The sequence below is a fragment of the Hylobates moloch genome, unplaced genomic scaffold (genome assembly GCF_009828535.3).
Source record: "Hylobates moloch isolate HMO894 unplaced genomic scaffold, HMol_V3 SCAFFOLD_19, whole genome shotgun sequence".
NCBI classification, from domain to species: domain Eukaryota; kingdom Metazoa; phylum Chordata; class Mammalia; order Primates; family Hylobatidae; genus Hylobates; species Hylobates moloch.
The window spans coordinates 24805691-24828528 of record NW_026652294.1 but is presented as its reverse complement, the minus strand read 5'-3'; the positions used below and the strand labels follow the sequence as shown (position 1 = coordinate 24828528).

The window sequence follows — 22838 nt, the reverse complement described above, 5'->3', positions numbered from 1 at the left end:
GTGCTGGGATTACAGGCATGAGCCACCGCGTCCAGCCCGGATTTGTATTTTTAAAAGATCAGGCTGGTAGAGGTATGGAAATATATTGGAGGAATGCAAGAGTAGGTACAAGAAGACCCATTAGGAGATTATTGCAATAATTTAAGTGAAGCTTGGTATATATGTGGATGTATGAATGGATGGATATCTGGCTGGGTGGATATGTAACCTAAGTTGAACTGGGCAGACTCATGGACTGTCATCTTACAGCTACTTAATTTTGTTTCCCACTGCCCCTTTAAATTTACTCAATTGGATTAGTTCTTTTGCCCCTAGATAAAAACGTGAGCAGATCTTGCTTTTCCAGGTTTGTCTTGGATCATAGAAAGAGGCTTAATTTAGTCATGCAACTGCCAGTCTCACACAGCCATCAAAGATGTAAGCTTGATTGAAACGTGAATTGCATTTCCTCCCTGTTAGGGCCTGTTACAGGCACGAGTAGAGGCGGCATGATGGCAGCTTCTCCCTTTCCCACTTTGCACTTCTCTTTTTTCCTCATTTTGTAAACTAAGTTTCAGCCTTCTCTAGGAATTGAAATGCGCAGAGGAAGGAGAGGAACAAAAGGGGAGGCTGAAAGTTCTCATTTGACTGGCACTGCCGTGAGCTTGAAGCTGCGTTCTTGGGGCCGATCAAGTGTTCAAAGGTGTTTGCTTTCATGAGCGCTGTTGATGGGTTTTGGATTTCACGTTTGATGAAGGCAGATGCATCTCTAGCCGTGCTGATTGCCTATTTCCTTCTCAGCCGCTGGGAATCTGGGAAGAGAGAAAGCAAGCCTTCTCTATTAAGGCCTGTTCATTTCTCCAGGTGGCTTTCTTGGGCAAGGACAAAGATGCTGCTGTGTGTGTGTGCATGCACGTGCTCTCCCTCACGTGGCCCACTCTCCCTCACGTGGCCCACGTCTGATCCCCATGAAACTCTCAGCAGTTATTTTCCTGATGACTCTGATAGAGCAAGCCATCCAACCAACTCCCCCGCCCCGCGCCCCCCCGCAAAATTTTTTGTTCTCAATGGCTAGCCAGCTCATCTCTCACCTGCAAGGTTTCTATCTGGGAGTCAGGCACTGATACATCCCACCCCCAATGGCAGGGGACAGGAATCAAGCTCCCTGAGTGGAACAAGTCTTCAGGTGAAGAGTAGGCATCCTTCACTCTCTCTTTTGTGCTGGGGTTGGGACTCAAGCATACCAAAAGATTTTCTCCCAAAATTCACTCTTTTATCCTCTATTATCTGGATTTTTTAATACCCTAGATGTAGATAAAGAATTTCTTTGTCTAACCAGTTTGCTCTCAGCCATTAATTTTTAGCAATCAAAACTGGGCAGTCTGTTTCATGCCCACTTTGAGATCTCATATCAATTATCTAAGGAACTCAGCCCAAACTACTTTTTGCCATCCTGTTAGGGAAGGATAGGTATGGTTTAGTGTGTAAGTCACAGAAGGTGTATGTGACACAGGTCAGTGTATGTGATGGAACGCTTGCTGGTTTTCCAGCCTGCAACCGAGGCTTTTTGACCTATTAGCTCTAATCCGTATCACAACCCTCCCAGTAGGTGGTATCATTCTCATGTTACAGATGAGAGGAATATAGAATCAGCATAGTGAGCGGCGAGTCTGAGGTCACATCAGTAGGAAGTGCAGGAGCAGGTACTCTGGTCTTTCTGAAACCCATGCTCACATCAGGTTGTTCCCGCAGGCATCTTATAACTCTGAAATTATTGGATTCTGAGTCATGGGACCATATTCACTTTGGAAATGTGTTTTTGAACAATTTTCCAATTATTCTTGCTAAGACTTTAAATCTATACTAACTTTCTATTGCTGCCATAACAAAGTACACAAGCCTAGTGGCTTATAACAATACATGTATTATCTTCATGTTTGGTAGGTTAGAAGCCCAACATGGGTCCACTGGGCCCAAGGAATCAGCAGAGCTTTTTTTCTTCTGGGGAATCTGGGGGCAAATTCATTTCTTGCTTTTTCCAGCTTCTAGAGGCCACCTGCATTTGTTGGTTCACAGCCCCTTACTCTGTCTTTCAAAGCCACCAGCGTCACACCTCTGTCCTTCTGTCCTCACGTCTTTTGATGGCTGCAGCTAGGAAAAGCGCTCCAATTTTAAGAATGTGTGGGATTAGAGCAGGCCCACCTGGATAAATCAGGAGAGTCGCTCCATCTCCAGATCCGCCCTTCACCACATCTACCATGTTTCTTTGCTGGGGCAAGAACGTAGTCACAGAGGCTCAGGATTAGAGGGTGGACCCCATGGGGGCCATTGTCCTCCCTGCCACAACATAGAGGCTCTTCACATGATGAATTTGAAAGAATTATTTTATGGACATTATTATTTTAATCAAGTCCCTTAGATTCTTCCTTCAGTGTATGCTACCATTAACAATATAGAGACATGCAGATCTAATATCAGTTTGATTTTTCCTTGCTTTAAAAAATCAATTTGTAGTACTATTTTACTAAATGATTTTGTTTACATTAGATTTGAAACTTCATATAAATGCATTGCTGCCATTTTCAATTCAACATTAAGTACCTAATCCATGCAGTGTTATAGAAAAAATGTTTAAAGTAATGTTTTTTGTTGTTACTTTTAAATCCAGATTTGGACTTAAAGCCACCACTAAAATCAATTGGAAGCAATTTCTAACATCATTTCATGAGCCTCAGGGGTTGCAAGTTAGCAATAAAGGTCCCGTGACAAAAGGAAATAGGTATGTAAAAAAAAAGAACAAATTTTAGTTACACATATCATAATATGTAAAAGATCAGAGAATATCTGTTACTTTTTCTGCATTTATTGAATGATCGATTAGTCTCCATTGAATAATTGCCAACTTTTATATAGTGATTTACTGTTTACAAATTTTTCTTATTGAAAACTGCCTTAAACTATAAGGTTGGCATAATTATTATTTCAGTTTCTAGATGAGAAACATAAGATGATACAATCTTAACTCCATCACCCGCTCAGAGTGTGATGGAGGCAGCTATGGACCACAAAGGCTACAGGCACACAGGCCGCCACGGCAAGCACTGCTCCCCAGCTCTAAGCATATCCTTGTAACATTGTATGTAAACGTGTATTTGTTAGGTGTTACATGGAAAGGAACAATATATGTTCATTTGTTTTCCAGCCACTGAGTGGCCCAGATATCATGGGTCATGGAGATTGTCTATCATTATTTCTGTTCTCTTTCTAATATCTATTATAACCTCAGATTTGCAATACCAAATATCTTGTGATGGGGCCCCAAAATGTTTTTTAAAAAATTTAATAATATGAAATTTTAGAATTTAGCTTTTTGCTCCGAGAAGTATTTTATGTTGATGCGTATCCTGTATTCATTGCCCTCTATGAATCTTAAAGAAAAAAACAGGCTTTATAATCTTGGCACGTTCATTGAAAGTGCTGTGCTCTACTGTAAAGTAAAATATACCATGGAGTTAATTCCTATTTCGTGGGTCCTGTCCCACGGGGTCCTGTCTTGGGGATTTATGAATATTTAATGAACTGCCCCTGTTAACAGCCTTGCAGGTAATCAGAGCGCTCCCTCTCTGCTCCAGAGCTGCCACCTCTGAGTTCATTCCTTATGTGAAGTTACTTCTGTTTCTTTATAATTTTCTTGTCCAATAGCACGTTGTCTAGAGAGGCTATCAGAATTAAACTTAAAGTTTTATTTACTTTAAAACAGTGGTTCTTAAATGGGGACAATTTTTCCTCCCAGCTCTGGCAATATCACGGACATTTTTGGTTGTCACACTGAGGGTGGGGAAGCTACTGATGGGAGCTGATCATAACCCCAAAAGACACAAACGCCGTCATCCTTAAGGTTGAAACCTCAGAAGATCAAAATCATGAAAATATAATTCTGAAAAAAAATTAAAAATTATTTAGGCCGGCACGGTGGCTCACGCCTGTAATCCCAGCACATTGGGAGGGTGAGGTGGGTGGATCACCTGAGGTCAGGAGTTTGAGACCAGCCTGACCAACATGGAGAAACCCCGTCTCTACTAAAATACAAAATTAGCCAGGCGTGATGGCGCATGCCTGTAATCCCAGCTACTCGGGAGGCTGAGGCAGGAGAATTGCTTGAACCTGGGATGCGGAGGTTTGCAGTGAGCTGAGATCTCACCATTGCATTCCAGCCTGGGCAACAGGAGCGAAACTTCATCTCAAAAAAAAAAAAAAAATTGCTTTAAAGATATTTATTTACATTGTAAAAGAGGATTTATTTGAGAAACATAAAAACACAATAGAACACTTCAGAGGTCACTTTACACAAAAAATAGGCAAAAATGACACATATTTTTCAAGCATAAACACTCAGATATACTAGTGACCATCACATAGGTGTGACAGATATGAGCAGATGAACCATATTCCTAAAGAAATAGGTCAAAAAGTGAAACATATAAATGCATATCACTATGGTGGGTAATTGCATGCACCCGGTTTCATAACTGCAGTCATTCAGAATACCGTGACAGATAACCTAAGTCTTTTGCAAGATCAATCAAAGTCTGCAATTGGTCACCACTGCCTGTACGGTCGCCCGAAGAGCCAAGATCTTGAGAAAATTTATCTTTTACAAATGCAGTGAACAAAAATGACATCTCTTCATATACTGAGCGAGTTTCAGTGTTTGTACACAACACACACAATGCTCACACACTAAGGCAACGTTGTGATAATGCACTTTCATGGAGTCAAATTTCCGATGTCCAAGGCAGCGACAGAAAATGTCCCAGCTCTGAGAGAGAGCTGTGTTCTCTCTGGGCTCCCAGCTGATTGGATGGTGCTCACCAGCACTGAGGGCACATCTTCCCCCCACACCCTCCCTGCCCCCTCAGACCCACACACTAATCTCCAGAAACGCCCTCGCAGGCACACCCAACACAGTGCTTTACCAGGTTTCTAGGTATGCCTTCATCCAGTCAAGTTGACACCTGAAATTAAGTCCACAAATCTACTCTTGGCAACTTGGTACCCATAGGCATCTCCTTAAACCACACTTAATTTCCAAATAACGACAATAGCAAGGTCATAATTCCACCTAACATGATGCAACTATGCTGTGTACAACTGAAAACACACAAATCCCTTGCCTAGAATTTGGCTTTGGGATTTTAACCTTTCGAGATTGTGCTTTTTGCGATTTTAGGCATTAGGGGCTTTAGAATTTAGAGATTTTGATCTTTTGGGATTTCAACATTTGGGATTATGGCATTTGGAATTGCATCTTTGAGGATTAAGATCCAAACCTGCACTGATCTAGTGGGTGGAGGCCAGGGATGCTGCTCAACACTCTGCAGTGAGTCCCCACAGCAAAGAGCTCTCCAGCCCCTATGTCAGGGGTACTCGGTGGATAAAATCTGCTGTAAAAGGCATCTGTTCATGCCAGTGCTGGCGGTCTGTAGAAAAACGAAGTTCTAACAAGTCATGTGAGGAACTGAGACTCAGGAAGCCAGCATTTGTTTCTGAAAAGTGGTGGTAGGCGTAGGCTTACTGTTTCTGCACAAACAGAAGAAGCTAAGATGGCTGTAGAGATGCAGCAACAAAAACTCCCAAACAAATCTGAGAATGGTTCCGCAGGTAAACTGACTGTCATTCATCGTTTCGTGGGAAAGGTAGGATGGTCTAGTAGAACATCAGAAAAGAGAAGCACCCAATGGTATATTGTGATGAGATTCTGACAGTCTCCCTTTCTGAGCCAAGTCCACATTGAACTTGGTTTTGGTCTCCAGAGCAGGTAGTCATGGCCTTCAGGAGCACACATGTACACTGACGGGCCCCGAGCTCAGGGATGAAAGAGGCCATAGAGGGAAAGGGGGCTCTGACAACACAGGGGATCATGGTCATTGTCAACGGAAAGGGAGAGGCTGAGAAGGCTGCTGTCCTTGCAGTTCTAAATAGGGAATTTGTGCCCTCAGTTATCATGTGGATGAGACAGCTACAATGTGCTGCACACACAGGAGGGAGGGCTCCCAGCTTCCCAGCCACTGAGGTCTCAGCACTGGTCCTCAGTCCCTTTATTGGTCTTGTTTGAGATCAAAACCACAGGTGTGCAAGATGGCTGATGAGTTGGTCTCATGGGGAGAGGAGATGGTCCAGCAAGGCTCGCCCTGCATTCGTGGTGTCTCTCTGATCACAGTAACTGAAGTTCAGATGAGCCCCACAAGCGCAGCACACTGTCAGGAAAAAGAGCCACCCAAAGAGAAAGCTCTATTGTATTGTGATGAGGGTGCTCGTTTCTTGCATTAAGAAAAGAACAAAGTTCAAGAACATAATCTTATTCCTGCTTTTCTCCTAATCCTCTTGTAGCATCAACTCTAGAAATGAATCTCGCAAGGAAAACATCGTCACAAAGTTATTTAGATGCACTGAAGATCGCTCTGCGTCACTGAAGAAAGCATTACTGATAATCAACAGTGTAAGATTTTGAAAGCCTTCTCTTGTGAAACACTCATTGTTTCTAAGAATGCAAACGCTCAGAACGAGACCAATAACAACTCCATATTCATTCATTTATCCATCCAACAAACACTTCTTGAGCCCCCATTACATGCTGGGAATTATTCTGAGCACTTAGGGATAGAAGCCCCGACCTCAAGAGTTGAGTCTAGTTGGGAGGACGGACGACGGAAAATTAATTGCAATACAATAACATAAGTGCCAATTGTGATGGGAACAATGTGTGGCAAGATCGTAATGGTTGTAGTGACTCATCATCATTCACTGTTTAATTAACAAACAACCTTCCCCACCCTAACCTAGAGTTGATCAGTTCATAACCAACTTATTGCCCAAAACAGGAGCATTTTCTTAGTGCCAAAATAGCCTACTTAATTTTTTAATTGTACTATAAAGAGAGGCTAATTCGTGAATTTGCAACCTGCTTTTTCTCACATTCACCATTAGCTCCTGTCTCACTTTAATATCGTTTTAGAAAGCAGCACTTGGATCCTTTTGATACACAACGACATTTACTAAGCACATTCGGTACTTGAAGCTCTAGTAAACAGTGAGGAGCAGGGTGAATTACTGTTTCTGAGACTCACACAGGACTGTGTACAAATGATTTCAGAGGCCAAAGGCGTCCCTTAGCTCAGCATCAGCCTCCTAGAACCTGCCGTGGAGGGAGTGTCTGGGAGTGGAGGGTGGTGCCCCAGGGAGAAGCCAACACTGCCTGGGGGTGGCCTCTAGGTTTGCGGTTTGCTGTCTGTGGAGACCCCAGCGCCTGCCTCCGCCGCACTAGAACGCTATTGCATGGGATTTCCAAGCACAATGTGGATTCAGGAACGTGGGGTTCTTTGAATCTTTAGGCCTGTAAGACTTGGTCTCTCTGAATGAACAATAATGTTGAGTGCTTACTATGTGCCAGGCACCATCTTAAATGATCCGGCCATATATACACTCACTAAATCCTCTTCACACCTCGGCGAGGCAAACATGATTATTATCTCCATCTGACGGATGAGGAAAGGAGGCCTTTGTGCTAAGTAACCCGCCTGAGGCTACCCAGATAGTGGTGTTGGAGGCCAGCAGGCTCGAGAGCAGCCACACTCCAGCACTGGCAGGGCTGCCCGGGACCCTGCTGGCTGAGCCGTGTGGGAAAAGATAAACGAGGCCTTTGTGTGTTACCCCCCAACTCAGGTTCTAATAGTATAGTGAAGAAGTAGTTTAATTAAAAATAGGGAAACCTTCATTTCCTTTAATGGAGGACTATACAATAATGCTAATCACTCCAACTATTAGACTGTTTAAAAGTCATTGTTGTGCTATTCAACTTGAGATCAATAAACAGACAGTGTAGGTTAAGAATTGAGTACGTAGTCCATGCTGGGCCCCTGTGCTGGGCACTTAGGCTAAGCACACAGATGATTAATGCTAAGTCCTTGCCGATAAGCTCACACTCTGGGGTATCACATCATGGCATTAACAATCAAATGCCTTACAGTTACATAGTGCGTGGTTTCAGAGTAAGATTCCCCTCCCTTCCCATCCCCCCACCATGCACCCCACCATGGAGGGGACTAGGTAAGAAGGAGAACAAGGGTGGGAGCCAGGAGTGGGCAGGGCTGGGCGTTTTGCCTGGCTGCTCAGGGCAGTCATGGGAAACAAATCTCTCTCCTGCTATAGAGAGGGATGCAGAATGTTTAAAAGACTGCTTTAGATCCACGCCCAGGCATGCATCCCATTTTCTATATGTGCTGCCTCCAAATGCTGCCACCAACTCTGCAAGTGGACCCAACTGCTGTGATCACTTACATTTAAATCAGGTGTGGCTTGCTTCCTATCAGTCATCCAGAAGTAATTTGCATCCTGCCTTTTTACCTAGTCTTGATGTTGTTATCTGTAGCTGACATGATTTAGTTAATAGAAAGTCCAATAGAATCTTCCCAGAAAACATTAGAATTAATAATAGGATTTAGAAGGTCATTGGATACAAGGTCAATACACAAAGACCAACAATATTTCTATAAACTGCAATAAAGTATTAGAAAAAGATGAAGTTTTAAAATATTATTTCTAATAACATTTAAAAAAATCAAATACATAGAAATATGTCTTACAAAAACATGCAAATTCTCCACATTGAAGACTACAATGATTGCTTACAAAAATCATGCCATTCCTTCACACACTTTCAGAAAATACAGGAGGAAGGAACACTTCCAGACTCATTCTCTGAGGCCAGTATTACCCTGATACCAAAACCAAGCAAAGGCATCACAAGAAAAGAACCAACAGACCAATATCCTTTGTGACTATAGTTGCAAAAATTCTCAACAAAATATTAGCAAACTGAATCCAGCAACACATAACAAGGCTTAAGTGCTGTGACCACATGGGATTCATCCCAGGATTGCAAAGTTGGTTTAACTTCCCCCAAAATCAATTAATATCATATACAACATAAGTAGAGTGAGGAACGGAACTACATGATTATCTCAATAGATGCAAAAACAGTATTTGAAAAATCCAACACCTGTTTATGATAATAACTTTCCACAAATTAGAACAGAAGAGAAATACCTTCACCTGATAAAGGGAATTTACAACAAACCCATAGCCAGCAGCACAGTTAATGGTAAAAGACTGAACGCCTTCCTCCTAAGATCAGGAACAGCACAAGAATGTCAGCTCTCGCTGCTTCTAGTCAACACTGTGCTAGAGTTCTGGACAGTCCAATCAAGAAAGAAAAAGAAAAGGCATCAAGATTGAAAAGGAAGAAGTAAAACTGTCTTTGTACACAGACGATACAATCTTGTGTGTAGAAAATTCTAAGGAATTTGTGCATGTGTGCATACACATATACTGCTAGAACTAATAAATGAATTTATAAGGTTGCAGAAATATAAGATTAACATACAAAAATCAGTTATATCTCTATAAACTAGCTGTGACAATCTGAAAAGGAACTTCTGAAAGCAATTCCATTCACAATAGCATCAAAAAGAATAAAATACCCAGGAATAAATTTATCAAAAGAAGTGCCAGATTTGTACACTGAAAATTACAAAACATTGTTAAAGGAAAGTAAAGAATATGTAAATAAATGAAAATACATTCCATATTTATAGATTGGAGACAATATTATTAAGATGACAGTTCTCTCCAAATTGCTTTATAGATTCAGTGCAAACCCTATCAACATCCCAGCTGGCCTTTTTTTTTTCTTTTGAAAAGCTATCTGAAAATTCATATGGAAATACAAAGGTGGAAGAACAGCCAAAATAATCTTGGAAAAGAAGAACAAAGTTAGAATACTTACATTTCCAGAATTTGAATCTTAGTGCACAACTATAGTAGTAAAGACTGTGTGATACTGGCTTGAAGACCTACATATAGATCAATGGAACAGAGTTGAGAGTTCAAAAATAAACCCTTACATTTATGGTCCATTTATTTTTGACAAGTTCAGTGGGAAAAAGGAAAATATCTGTTAAAATGTTAAGAAGACAATTGGATATCCATATGCAAAAAGATGAATTCAGTCCCTTACCTTACACCATACACAAATAGATGTAAATTTAAAAGCTAAACTCATAAAACTCTTAGAAGAAAAACATATATGAATCTTTGTGCCCTTGTGTTAGGCAAACATTTCTTAATGACACCAAAGTATAACCCATAAAAGAAACAAATCGACACATTGGACTTTATCAAAATTAAATTTTGTGCTTCAAAAGATACCTTTAAGAAAGTGAAAAGACAAGCCACAGACTGGGATAAGATATATGCAAATCATATATCTGGTAAAGGACTTGTATCTAGAATATACAAGTACTTTTAGAACTCAATAAGAAGACAATCTGATTTTTTAAATGGGTAAAATATATTAATAGACATTTTACCCAAGAAGATCTATGAACAGCCAATAAAATCTTTTGTGAACCCATGAAAAGATACTTGACAGTATTGGTCACTAGAGAAACTGAAAGCCGCGAGATACCACTTCTCACCCTCTAGGATGGCTATAATCAAAAAGACAGACAATAATAAGTGTTGACAAGGATATGTGGAGATACTGGAACTCTCATATACTGCTAGTGAAAATGCAAAATGGCACAGCCACTGGGAAAACAGCACAGCCGTTTCCATAAAAATTAAATGTGACTTTTAGAACCCAGCAATTCCATTCCTAAGTATCTGCCCAAGAGAATAAAAACATGTCCACACAAAGACTTGTGAGCAAATGTTCATAACAATATTATTCACAATTTCCAAACTGGAAACAATCCAAATGTCCATCAACTTGTAACAAAATAAACAAAATCTGGCAATGTAATGCCCAATTGGGAATAAAAAGGAGCAAAATACTGATACATGCTACAACATGGATGAGCCTCAAAAACACTATGTTAGGAGAAAGAAGCCAGATGCAGGAAACCATGTATTTATGATTCTATTTACATGAAATATCCAGAAAAAGGCAAATATCTAGAGACAGAAAATGGAGTCATTGCCTTAGGCTGGGGCTAGAAATGGGGAGAGACTGCAAATGTGCACGAGATTTCTTTTGGGGCTGCTGAAAATATTCTAGAATTAGTTGAGATGGTTACACAATGCTTTAAATGTATTAAAGTAACTTAAAATTTAGCTGTCAGTGATTTCTATTTAGGCATTTAAGAATTGATTATGACTCTCAAAAGAAAAGGAAAGCATGCATATATCCCCTAAAGTACTTAATTTACCCCTCAAGAGAGCCTTATATTCTTTTCAGATTTTGGATCCCCAAATAATAGTTGACATTTGCACACTGCTTTATCACTTACTTAATAAATCCTTTCGTCATGTTAATATTCACTATGTCTCCGTATGAGGTGAGGGTTCTTTATTTACCCTGTCTTTCCAATAAACAGTATTTCTCAATTTTGGTATTCAGTCTACTTATTGATAAATTTTTATTCTGGGGGAAGAAATTTTTTCTCACGGTATTTTGCTCATAATATGTTTTCTTTATGCAGCATGGCTGAAATTTTTCTAGCAAAGTAGTTGTCCATTTATGTAATGGATGAGACTGTTGGTGGAGAAAACAAGCATAATTTATTCTTACTAAATTGGCAAACTGTAATTGAACTGCTGGGAAGTTTTGTGCCCCATGCGGTTGAACCCCCAGCTCTCAGGTGGGGTAGGGAAGTGAGGAGCTGTTCAAGCCATTCAAGCCCCTGGGGAAAGGAGTCAGCCTGAGTTTGAGAAATGGGCCTTCATGCTCACCCAAAGCCATGTCCTGATACAGAACATTGTAGGAACTGCACCTGGAAAGTTCTAGCATTCCCCCTACACACACACACACACACACACACACACACAGAATGCTCATGTTATATAAGGATCATCAGTCGATGTATTTGCATTTCCAGTCATAATTCTATTTGGCCAAAGCTCGCTGTTTATTAAATGATGCTAAACATACATAATATTTTTCTTCCTTTTTTCTTTTTTCAAAAATTCCCTTAATACACTCTGATGCTCAGAAACCCAATGGACCAATAACAAGAGAAGAATTTCGATATATTCTAAATTGTGTGGCTGTAAAACTAAGCGATTCGGAATTCAAAGAACTAATGCAAACGCTTGACCCTGGGGACACTGGAGTGGTCAACACCAGCATGTTTATTGATCTGATTGAAGAGAACTCTAGGGTGAGTTTTGTAACAACTTCCTGTTTGGTTTTCTCTTTATGTTGGGAAATTTCAGTATTCCTAATAAGAGATGCAGGTGAAATATGGTTTAAATAAATTAACGACTTCACAGTTTTCAACTCAATCATTTTAAGTAAGGGTGAAGTGTTTAAGCGTTGTTTGCTTTTAACTTTGAGTTTCTGAATCTTAAAAAAGGATGGTAATTGACATTTCTGAAAACCCATCCCTGAACGAGAGCCCTTTATATACAGGATGTAACTGGCGCCACCTCAACAGCACTCCTCTTGCAGCCATGTCTTATTTATTTATTTAATTTTGTTGTTCTTGTTTTTTTGTTGAGATAGAGTCTCTCTCTGTCGAGTCTCTCTCTGTTGCCCAGGCTGGAGTGCTGTGGCATGATCTCGGCTCACTGCAGCCTCCGCCTCCCAGGTTCAAGCAATTCTCCTGCCTCAGCCTCCCAAGTAGCTGGGGCTACAGGCACATGCTGCCATGCCCGGGTAATTTTTGTGTTTTTAGTAGAGACAGGGTTTCACCATGTTGGCCAGGCTGGTCTTGATCTCCTAACCTTGTGATCCACTTGCCTCGGCCTCCCAAAGTGCTGGGATTACAGGCATGAGCCACCGTGCCTGGCCACAGCCATGTCTTTGAAAGGAGTGCTTGTGAGTGACTACTCTGGTCCTCATTCATATTTTTAGAGTTTCGTACCCTATGTTAGTTCAACTTTAAAAAAATAACTGCTTATTGCCTCTAGTGACTAGCATTTGCCTTTAGCATTTGCTTCTTTTGACTGAAAAGTTGACAGTTTTATTATTAGAAATGCTTCTATAACTTTAATAGCTATTAGCATTTTAAAAATTTTAAGAACTTTATCAATTTCAGGTAGTGCATGCAATAGGCTTTAACAGATTCTTATTGAAATGTTTTTTAAAAAGCTTCTTTTAACAGATACGAATTAGCTTTTAATTTTAGATTTATGACGTTGGCATCCCTATGAATCAAAATCAAACTAGTAATATCACGAGATGCACTATTTCTCTAAAGGTGAAGTTTCTACTGAATGGATCTGAATGGGGTGTCTTGCTTTGGGGAAAGCTTTAAAATGGTTTAGCTGAAGCCAGCTGCATTCTATTCTGATGGTTTCTGTGCAAAATGCAATTTATTCATCATCAATAAATCCTTTCCATCTGTCGTGGTTTTGCGTCATGGTCTTGGGAAGAGTTTATGGCATACTTCTTGGTTTAAAATGGGACAGTTTATTGGAGTGGAAGTGTCATATTTAAATTACCTCCTCTTAGTACGTGTAGACATTTTCTACCAACATTTTGGAGGTAATTTTAATAGGCCATAATACGTAACTTATTCAAATGTTTTGTGATTACACAAGTAACAGAAATTCATTGTAGATTAGAAAATGTGCCAAACTACAAAGGTGAAAATAATGATAAAAATCCCAAATCCCAACATTCAGCGATAGTTACACAGTTAATTTGATAAATTTTCTTCCACTCTTTGTGTGTGGGTAGGCATATTTTTTTGTTTACACGGTTGAACTCATTCTTTTTTTTTTCTTTTTTTTTTTTTTGAGACGTAGTCTCGCTGTGTTGCCCAGGCTGGTGTGCAGTGGCACGATCTTGGCTCACTGCAAGCTCCGCCTCCGGGGTTCACGCCATTCTCCTGCCTCAGTCTCCCGAGTAGCTGGGACTACAGGCGACCGCCACCACGCTCGGCTAATTTTTTGTATTTTTAGTAGAGACGGGGTTTCACCATGTTAGCCAGGATGGTCTCGATCTCTTGACCTTGTGATCCACCAGCCTCGGCCTCCCAAGGTGCTGGGATTACAGGCATGAGCCACCGCGCCCAGCCTGAACTCATTTTTTGTATGACTTTGTATATTCCATTTTTTCAGCTTCATGTTATATGATGAGCCTTTCCCCCTCACCCCACATCATTAAAAACTCATCATAAATAAGATTTTCAGTGGTATCTAAGAGTGTTCTGTGCACGTCCTTGTCACTGGGGCAGTTGGGCTGTTTCTCTACTTACTTTCATTGTGCTGGACATCTCTGTGCACAGATCTCCATTCATATCTAAATATTTCCTTAGAATAGATTTTAGCAATAGAAATACTAGCCCAAAACGTGTGGACATTTTTATGTTGCTGGATATATATATATCCAGACATATTGTATATCCAGTTATATTATATTATATTATATACTATATTATATTATACCATACTACATTATATTATATTATAATCCTATATTATATATATCCTATATTATATTATATATTATAAATCCTATATTATATTATATCATATATTATAGTATACTAATATACTATATTATATAATTATTATGCTATATAATTATATTATAGCATAATATATTATGTACACATAATATATAATAACATAGCTATATATACATTATTATTTATAATATAATATAATATATAATGATAATTATAATATAATATATAATAGTTATATATATATAATATAATATAATATATAATGATATATTATAATATAATATATAATAGTTATATATATCATATAACTATGTATATATAGCTATGTTATTATATATTATGTGTACATAATATATTATGCTATAATATAATTATATAGCATAATGATTATATAATATAGTATATTAGTATACTATAATATATGATATAATATAATATATAATATAGGATTTAATATAATATAATATAGGATTTATTAAGTAAGCAATAAAACAGTGTACAAATGTCTATATATATCCAGATATAGTATATATTATATGATAAATGCCATTTTTTTAACTTTTATTTTAAGTTCAGGGGTACAAGTGCGGGTTTGTTACACAGGTAAACTTGTGTCATGGGGGTTTATTATACAGATTATTTCATCACCCAGGTATTAAGCCTAGTACCCATTAGTTATTATATTTTTCCTGATCCTCTCTCTCCTCCCAACCTCCATCCTCATTCTCCTGAGGGTGAAAATTATCTTGTTCTCCGATAGGCCCCAGTGTGCATTGTTCTCCTCTATGTGTCCATGAGTTCTCATCATTTAGCTCCCACTTATAAGCGAAAGCATATGGTATTTGGTTTTCTGTTCCTGTGTTAGCTTGTTAAGGATAATGGCCTCCAGCTCTGTCTATGTCCCTGCAAAAGACATGATCTCATTCTTTTTATGGCTGCATAGTATTTCAAGTTAAGTGTTATAATCCTTACTTTCAGATGGGTATTAGAGGGCAAGCTCCGTTGTTCAAGGTCTCAAAGCTAATGGCTAATTAGGGACAGAGCTAGGATTCCAGTCCAGGTCCACCTGCCTCCAAAGCTCCTAATGACTTTCATGAGTGGTATTTATTTATATACTTTCTCTTTCCCAATTAGATGAGAAAGACATCTCCCTGTACAGATGCTAAGACACCTTTCCTCCTGGCCTGGGATTCAGTAAGTAACATTTGCCTTCTTTGTGTGGATGCCTTCCTATATGGTTTGAGGTTACTGTTACAAGAGGTTACAGATGTACAGCTTAGGAAATATGTTTGTTTTTTACTGTTAGGTGGAAGAAATTGTTCATGATACAATTACTAGGAACCTACAAGCTTTTTATAACATGCTACGCTCATATGACCTTGGAGACACAGGGCTCATTGGCCGAAATAATTTCAAGAAAATCATGCACGTCTTCTGCCCATTTTTAACGAATGCACATTTTATAAAGTAAGTTTTTTGTAACAAAATTAATTCATGTCTTGTTTTTAATCAGGCCTGTTCCATAATTCTAAACCTTTTCTGTGCATTTTTGAAATATTAATAGGTAGTATTGATAATAACTGCTATTTACTGAATCCTTGATTAGCACTGGACATTGCTTAAGAGTTTGACATGCATTATATGATATAGTCCTTATCACAGCCACTTAAGGTAGCTAACATTATTCCTTTCTATGGACAAAGAAACTGAGGTCTGGATAAGTTAAATACTCTCTCCAACTCACACAGCTGGTGAGTTGTGAGGCCTGAGTTCCCTCCTGGGTCTCTGATTCCTGAGCTCTCTTTTTCCTTCTTTTCTTGTAAGCAAATATCTTTCCTTTGTTTTTTAGTAATATCTTGTAAAGTATTGTTCAAGGAGCAAAGATTTCATCTCAACTCTTGCGGAACTGAGACATTTTGTGTATGTGAGTTGCAGCAGTTTAATATGTTGCATTCTGATAGAGCAAGAGCTTCATGTAGTTTTAAAACCACAATTTTCAAATATTGATAACTGAGCAATATAATCATACACAATCAACTCATGGAGAAACCCCATCTCTACTAAAAATACAAAATTAAGCCTGGCATGGTGGCACCTGCCTGTAATCCCAGCTACTTGGGAGGCTGAGGCAGGAGAATCGCTTGAACCTGGGAGGCGGAGGTTGCTGTGAGCTGAGATCACCCCATCGCACTCCAGCCTGGGCAACTAGAGCAAAACTCCGTCTCAAAACAAAAAACAAAAAACAAAAGAACAAAAACAAAAGCCATCCAACCAAACAAACAAAAAAACCACTTTGCAGTCCCACTGCCATTAGGAACCATGCAGATGGTTCCCAGGCCCTCCATGAGCCTCTCACCTCTCAGGAGCTGAGACTGTGCAGCCAGGCTGCCTGGGTTGAATCAGCTCCAAACCTGGGCAAGTGACTTAACCTCTCCGAGCCTCTATTTCTTCATCCAGATATTTCTTACTAGAGTTGTGATAAGGATCAAATGAGATCTTATACACAAAGCCGTCCTACCTCAGGGCCAAGCATATGGTGAGGTCTCAGCCACTGTTTGCTGCTGCCGCTGCTGCTGCTACTGCTACTGCTGGTCTCAGCTCCAGCTATGTTGACCTGCTTTCCACTCCTTGAAAATGCTGGGCCCTCTCTTGCCCCTGGACTTTTAGACCGTCTTTCCCTCTGTTCCAAGGGAACAGTCTCTCCCGGCTGACCAAAGTTCAGTGAGGTAGGCGTTGTTCTGGTTTGTTCACAGTTGTGGCAACAGTAGTTAGCACAGTGCTTCATACATAGGCACATGAATATTTATGGGAGCGATTATAATACTAGTGAGCACTGATTGAGCAAAGTATGGCTTCAGAGCTCATGCTCAGCCCCCAGCTATATGCAGATCCTCATAACGATACCATAGTGCTGTTATTACAGCTGTGATTTATTAAGCACATATACACAGAGCATGTCAGCCCCAGTGCTAACAGCTTTATGTGGATTCTCCCACTTGATCATTACAGCAGTCCTTGGTACTTTTATTATCTGCATTTCATAGATAAGGAAACTGAGGCACAGCAAAGGTAGGGAATGTGCCCTGGGTCAGTGGTTCTCAGCACTTTTGGTCTCGGGACACTTTTATACTCTGAAGAATTGACAACCCCAAAGGTGTTTCTCATATGGAGTATGTCATTATGTACTGTATCAGAAATTAAAACTGAGACATTTTTAAAGTGTCATTGCAGAAACAAGTATACTTGCTGTGCTTTCATATAGGCTCAGGGAAAACTTTGGAATTTCGAAATAGTGGTTTGTTGGACGATAATGAGGTTACAGCAGTTATAGCAAGTGTAACTGAAGGTCTCTAGTAGAGAGCCGGGTAGAAAGGCTATAAAGAAACTGAGTTAATCACTGAAAACCTAACCCTAGTTCCCCATTTACACCCTAAGCCTACAACCTTAAAAATGTTAGAAAACACAATCTATACAAGAATAAATTTTATTTGTGGTCAGAGTGAGGACATGATCACACATGTTGCCTCTGATGGACTCGACTCTACGTGCATAGAAGAATCGAGTGAAGAAGGCAGATCACACCTCAGTGTTAATAGAAAACTAGTTCTGGCCTTGCTGATGCTCTGGAAGTGTCCTCGGACCACACTTTGTGAGCCCCTGTCTTCAGTCATATAATTTTTTATAATTCTTTTTTTATATTTACTATATCTGCAATTCAGTATACTTTAGATACAATAAGCTGCACACATTTAAATGATACAATATGATGAAATTCATCATGTGTCAATATCCATAAAACCATCACAAGATATCAATCAATATATCAAATATTTTCACCACCCCAAAAATCTTCCATATGCCCTTTAGCAATTCATCATCACTCCATCCTCCCACGCCACGAAACCACTGATCAGCTCTCTTTCATGATAGATTACTTTGTGTTTTCTAGGACTTTATGTAAATGGAAGCAAACAAGATATTCTCTTTTTTGTCTGGCTTTATTCACCAAGCATAACAATTTTGTGGTTCATTCATTTTGTTTTATATATACCAACAGTTCTTTCCTTTTCACTGCTGAGTAGTATTCCATTGAATGGGTTTACCATAGTTTGTGTATACATTCATCTCTTGATAGGCATATGGTTTGTTTCTAGTTTCTGGCTATTACCAATAAAGCTGTATGTGTAATGTTTGGCTGTTACAAATAAAGCTGTATATATTTGTGTAGACACACATTTTCATTTCTCTTTGGTAAATGCCTAAGAATAGAGTGGTTGTACCATTTTACATTCCCACCAGCAGTGGATGAAAGTTGTAGTTACTTGCATCTTCACCAACACTTGGCAGGGTCAGTCTTTTCTGCTTTAATTACTCTACTGAGTGTGTTTTAATTATTTTTTAAAATTCAGACTCTGCAGTAAGATTCAGGACATTGGTTCAGGAAGAATCCTTTACAAGAAACTTTTGGCACGCATAGGAATTGATGGCCCACCCACTGTCTCTCCAGTTCTTGTTCCAAAGGATCAGCTGTTAAGTGAACATTTACAAAAAGATGAACAGCAGCAGCCAGATCTTTCTGAGAGGTAAAATTAAGCAAAATGAATGCACATATCAAAACCACAGTGTCTGTCATGGAATAGGTATTTAGTAACTATTTGTTGACTGAGTATTTTAATATTTCATTTTATAAATAAGAAAGCTGGCACACTAGAAAGACAGTAATTAGAGTCAGGGAATTTTAGAGCAAGCAGAGATCTTAGGAATTATTGAATTTACCTTTTAAATTTAGAAATGAAAACACTGATGTCTGAGAGGTTTGGGGACTTGGCTCACAAACTTAGTGGCTGGCCTGGGTCAAGAATCCGGGACTCCTGACTCCCAGAGACAGTCTGTAACTTCTCTATTACATACCTGCATTCACATTTACTCTCTTCCAGAAACTTAGATTCCTTACCACTATTTAATATTTATTGCAACACACATCCATTAAACCAGTTAACATTTTTTAATATGAATGATAGAATGGCTAAACTGATTTCCAAATTGAATTGTAACAATAAAACATACTTAGTAAATCTATAAAAAATTAGCCCGATGAATATTCTAGCTCTTCTTCATTTAAAAAATATAGGTTTAGTTTAATGAAAAGATATTATTTTAACTTGCTCATTCATAGCTTATAATAAATTCATAATGAAAGGTAAAATGTAGAACTATTCAGCAGACTTCACTTTGTCATAGCCCTTTTAAAAAGTTCTTAAGTGAAGATCAATGGGAATATTTTAATGATATGCTAATTAAATTTGAATACCTGGGCTTTTCAGTAGTAGCAGCTTTATAAATGGGCATAAAGATGGTATTTCAAGAGATGGGTTAAATATTCCATGATAAGATACGTTTGCTTCCTAAAACTGGTGAAAGAAGCAATGGCAATTAAACATTTCATAAAATGTAGCTTTCCCAGAGAGCTCTTAAAAATCAAGAGATGCAGTGGGGAAGGAATAGAAGTCCATTCTCCGTGACTGTCTCAGGGCTTTTTTTTCCTCAAAAATATGGGGCCCAAGAGACTTCCAGAGAGCTGAGGAAATAACTGTCCTCCGAACACCCACGCCCACACGCTCAGACACATCCACGCTGAGACTCACAGAACAGCACATTCAATTTGTATTTTATAAATCAAGTTGATTTATGGAGTAACTGTGGACTTCCCTTCATTTCCATGGATGTTTGATGACTTCCTTGATCTAGTTACCACAAAACAGCCTATTTATTTCATTTAAAGCTTTCTAATGGGCTCTGACTTTAAATTTTTCCACTTCACAAAAAATATCCTTTTTCAACCCTGTGTGCCCGGTCACATGCCACCTTCGGCCAGCTCAAAGCATAATTGAAAATCTCGAGGACCATAATATTCTCTCCCTTCAAGTTCCCCTGTCCCCAGCCTGCCACTGTACACGGGCTTTCACTTGGACACTGTCCTGGGGACCTCCAGTTCTGGCCCTGGAACCTACCAGCCAGGGGAGGGTAAGAAGCCCCTGAGTCACTCCGCCCTTCCCAGCTAGTGAACCGAGGATGGGAAACCTTACTGTCATGGGTTACATGGGAATGGCTGCAGTCTGGAGGAAGCACCCTGCCTGTGGCAGTTGACACCGGCTCTAAATGCCTGCTTGTGATTTTAGAACCAAGCCCATGGAGGATAAAACCACCCTGACCAAGAAGATGACCACAGAAGAAGTGATTGAAAAATTCAAAAAGTGTATACAGCAGCAGGACCCGGCATTCAAAAAAAGATTGCTTGACTTCAGCAAGGAGCCTAATGGAAAAATTAATGTGCATGACTTTAAGAAGGTAGGAGAATGGGCTTCTCTTCGTTTCTTTCCTGCAGAAGTTCAGTTGTTTTCTTATACTAACATACTTTAAAGGACAATGGCTTATCCCAGGACACAGCAGATCCATTTCTAGGCATCTTTCAACAATTTAAAAGGATTTTTTTTTTTTTGGCCAAAAAATTGTCATTGGCACATTTCTTAGAGAATACTTTCAATATGGATGTGGCCAGCTTTTGATATTTAAACTTTTACATATCAGAAGCATTTTTTGATGCGGTTTGGCTATCTGCTCCATACCTGGCACTGTGCATCATGGGGCAGCCTGCGGGTGGGAGTACAAAGCCACTCCGGCCCCTGCCTGCCCGTGGAGAGTTTCCAATCACAGAGCTGTGGTTTGTTCCTCTAGAATGAAAAAGAAAAAAAAAACAACAATCTGGCAGTGAAATATGGGAAACTCAGAGTGCTGATTTGCGTGTGCTTATGGGAACTGGTGAGTTTCTGCCAGAAAGGGCTCAGCTTGAAGGGTTCTGCATAGACTTCTCAGGAATTAATTTAAATGATTGCTTAAAATTCCTATTACGATCCCTCTAGCTAATCATCCTCAGCTATTTTTAAGGAAAGCATTTCAGTTAATATGTAGCAGTGTCCATGTGGACAAATTTAGAAGAAGGCAATGAAATATATTTCCAAGAAGAGAATAATTACATTAGTGGCCCCTTCATCCAGTGCCTGCCCCACTGCCGGGCATTGGAATGGGCTTTTTATGGGTCTTATTTCTAAGCCTCCAGAATGCAGCATCACGGAGGAGCATGGACTGGAGGACGGAGCAGGGCTAGAGGCACAGAAATGGGATTAGGTAGCTACTGAAATAGTCCAGACCCTCTCCCCTCCCCAGCCAGAACAAGACAAGACATGGAGGTCCTTTGTTGTATGAGCATATGGGGAGAGCCAGGAGAATAGATTCAAGAAGGACTCAGAAATAAGGAGTTGAGGATAAGAAGTGAGGGATAGGGCATAAGACATAAGGGAGTAGGCTAGGTGCAGTGGCTCATGCCTGTAATCCCAGAACTTTGGGAGGCCAAGGCAGTTGGATCACGTGAGGTCAGGAGTTCAAGACCAGCCTAGCCAACGTGGTAAAACCCCATCTCTACTAAAAATACAAAAATTAGCCAGGTGTGGTCACGCATGCCTGTAATCCCAGGTACTCAGGAGGCTGAGGCGGGAGAATTGCTGGAACCCAGGAGGTGGAAGTTGCAGTGAGCTGAGATTGTGCCGCACCAGCCTGGGTGACAGAGCAAGACTCAGTCTCAAAAAGAAAGAAAGAAGGGAATAAGGCAGAGGAAATGTTTAAAGACATTCCCAGATTTCTGATTTGGGGACCAGGTGGCTGATAACCAGTCATTGATGATTTTGATGAGAGCAGTTTCAATGGAGTGAGTGGTAGTCATGGGAGCTGAATTTCAGGGGCTGAAAACTAAATGAGTGCCAATCTGACTCCCTCCATCCCTGCCCATGCAGGGCCCTTTGTCCTAGATTTTATTTCACCCTGAGCTACGTGGCACGGGTCCTTGCCCATAATGCATAATGAGCTTGAACTCTCACAATGCTCTGCATTCTTGATTCTTAAAGTGAGTTCACAAATTCGCGGGAAACTAATAATCCCTAGTCTGCCCCTGGTTTTTCAGAGTGGAAGGTGACTATCTTAGAGAAGTGGCAGTAGATGGTGGTAAGGCAGAGACTAACACCTGTGATCTGAGTCCAAGAGCAGCTCCTTACCTGGCCCATCCTTCTGTCACCTGAGAACAACTTTGGGTCATCAGCTCAGTTGCAGGTTCTTCTGGCTTCCGGTTGTACCTGCCATTGATAAACCAGCGTCTCCTGAGTTCATGTCCCAGAGCAACTCCTGAATGTCAGTCTCATGCACCTACCTGTCTACCTGCCTTCTCCATGTGGGCACAGCCAAAGAGAGGCCGCTCCGTCCACATCCTTCCTGTTCTCAGTCAAAGACAACCTTTTTTTCCCAGTTGCTCAGGCCTAGAATCTAGTCGTCTTTACT

At 39.9% G+C, this 22838-nt stretch overlaps 1 protein-coding gene across 11 annotated transcripts in view; it reads left to right on the top strand.

Moving 5' to 3' along the window:
• Positions 1-22838, top strand: part of EFCAB6 (EF-hand calcium binding domain 6) — a 296553-nt gene that overhangs the window by 134347 nt on the left and 139368 nt on the right. For all 11 annotated transcript variants that reach the window (XM_058431306.1, XM_058431310.1, XM_032138757.2 and 8 more), the window contains 7 exons: positions 2648-2758; positions 6370-6478; positions 12030-12197; positions 15588-15647; positions 15760-15920; positions 18863-19036; positions 20633-20801. In XM_058431306.1, the coding sequence (XP_058287289.1) occupies positions 2648-2758; positions 6370-6478; positions 12030-12197; positions 15588-15647; positions 15760-15920; positions 18863-19036; positions 20633-20801 (952 nt within the window). The remainder of the gene's footprint in view (positions 1-2647; positions 2759-6369; positions 6479-12029; positions 12198-15587; positions 15648-15759; positions 15921-18862; positions 19037-20632; positions 20802-22838) is intronic.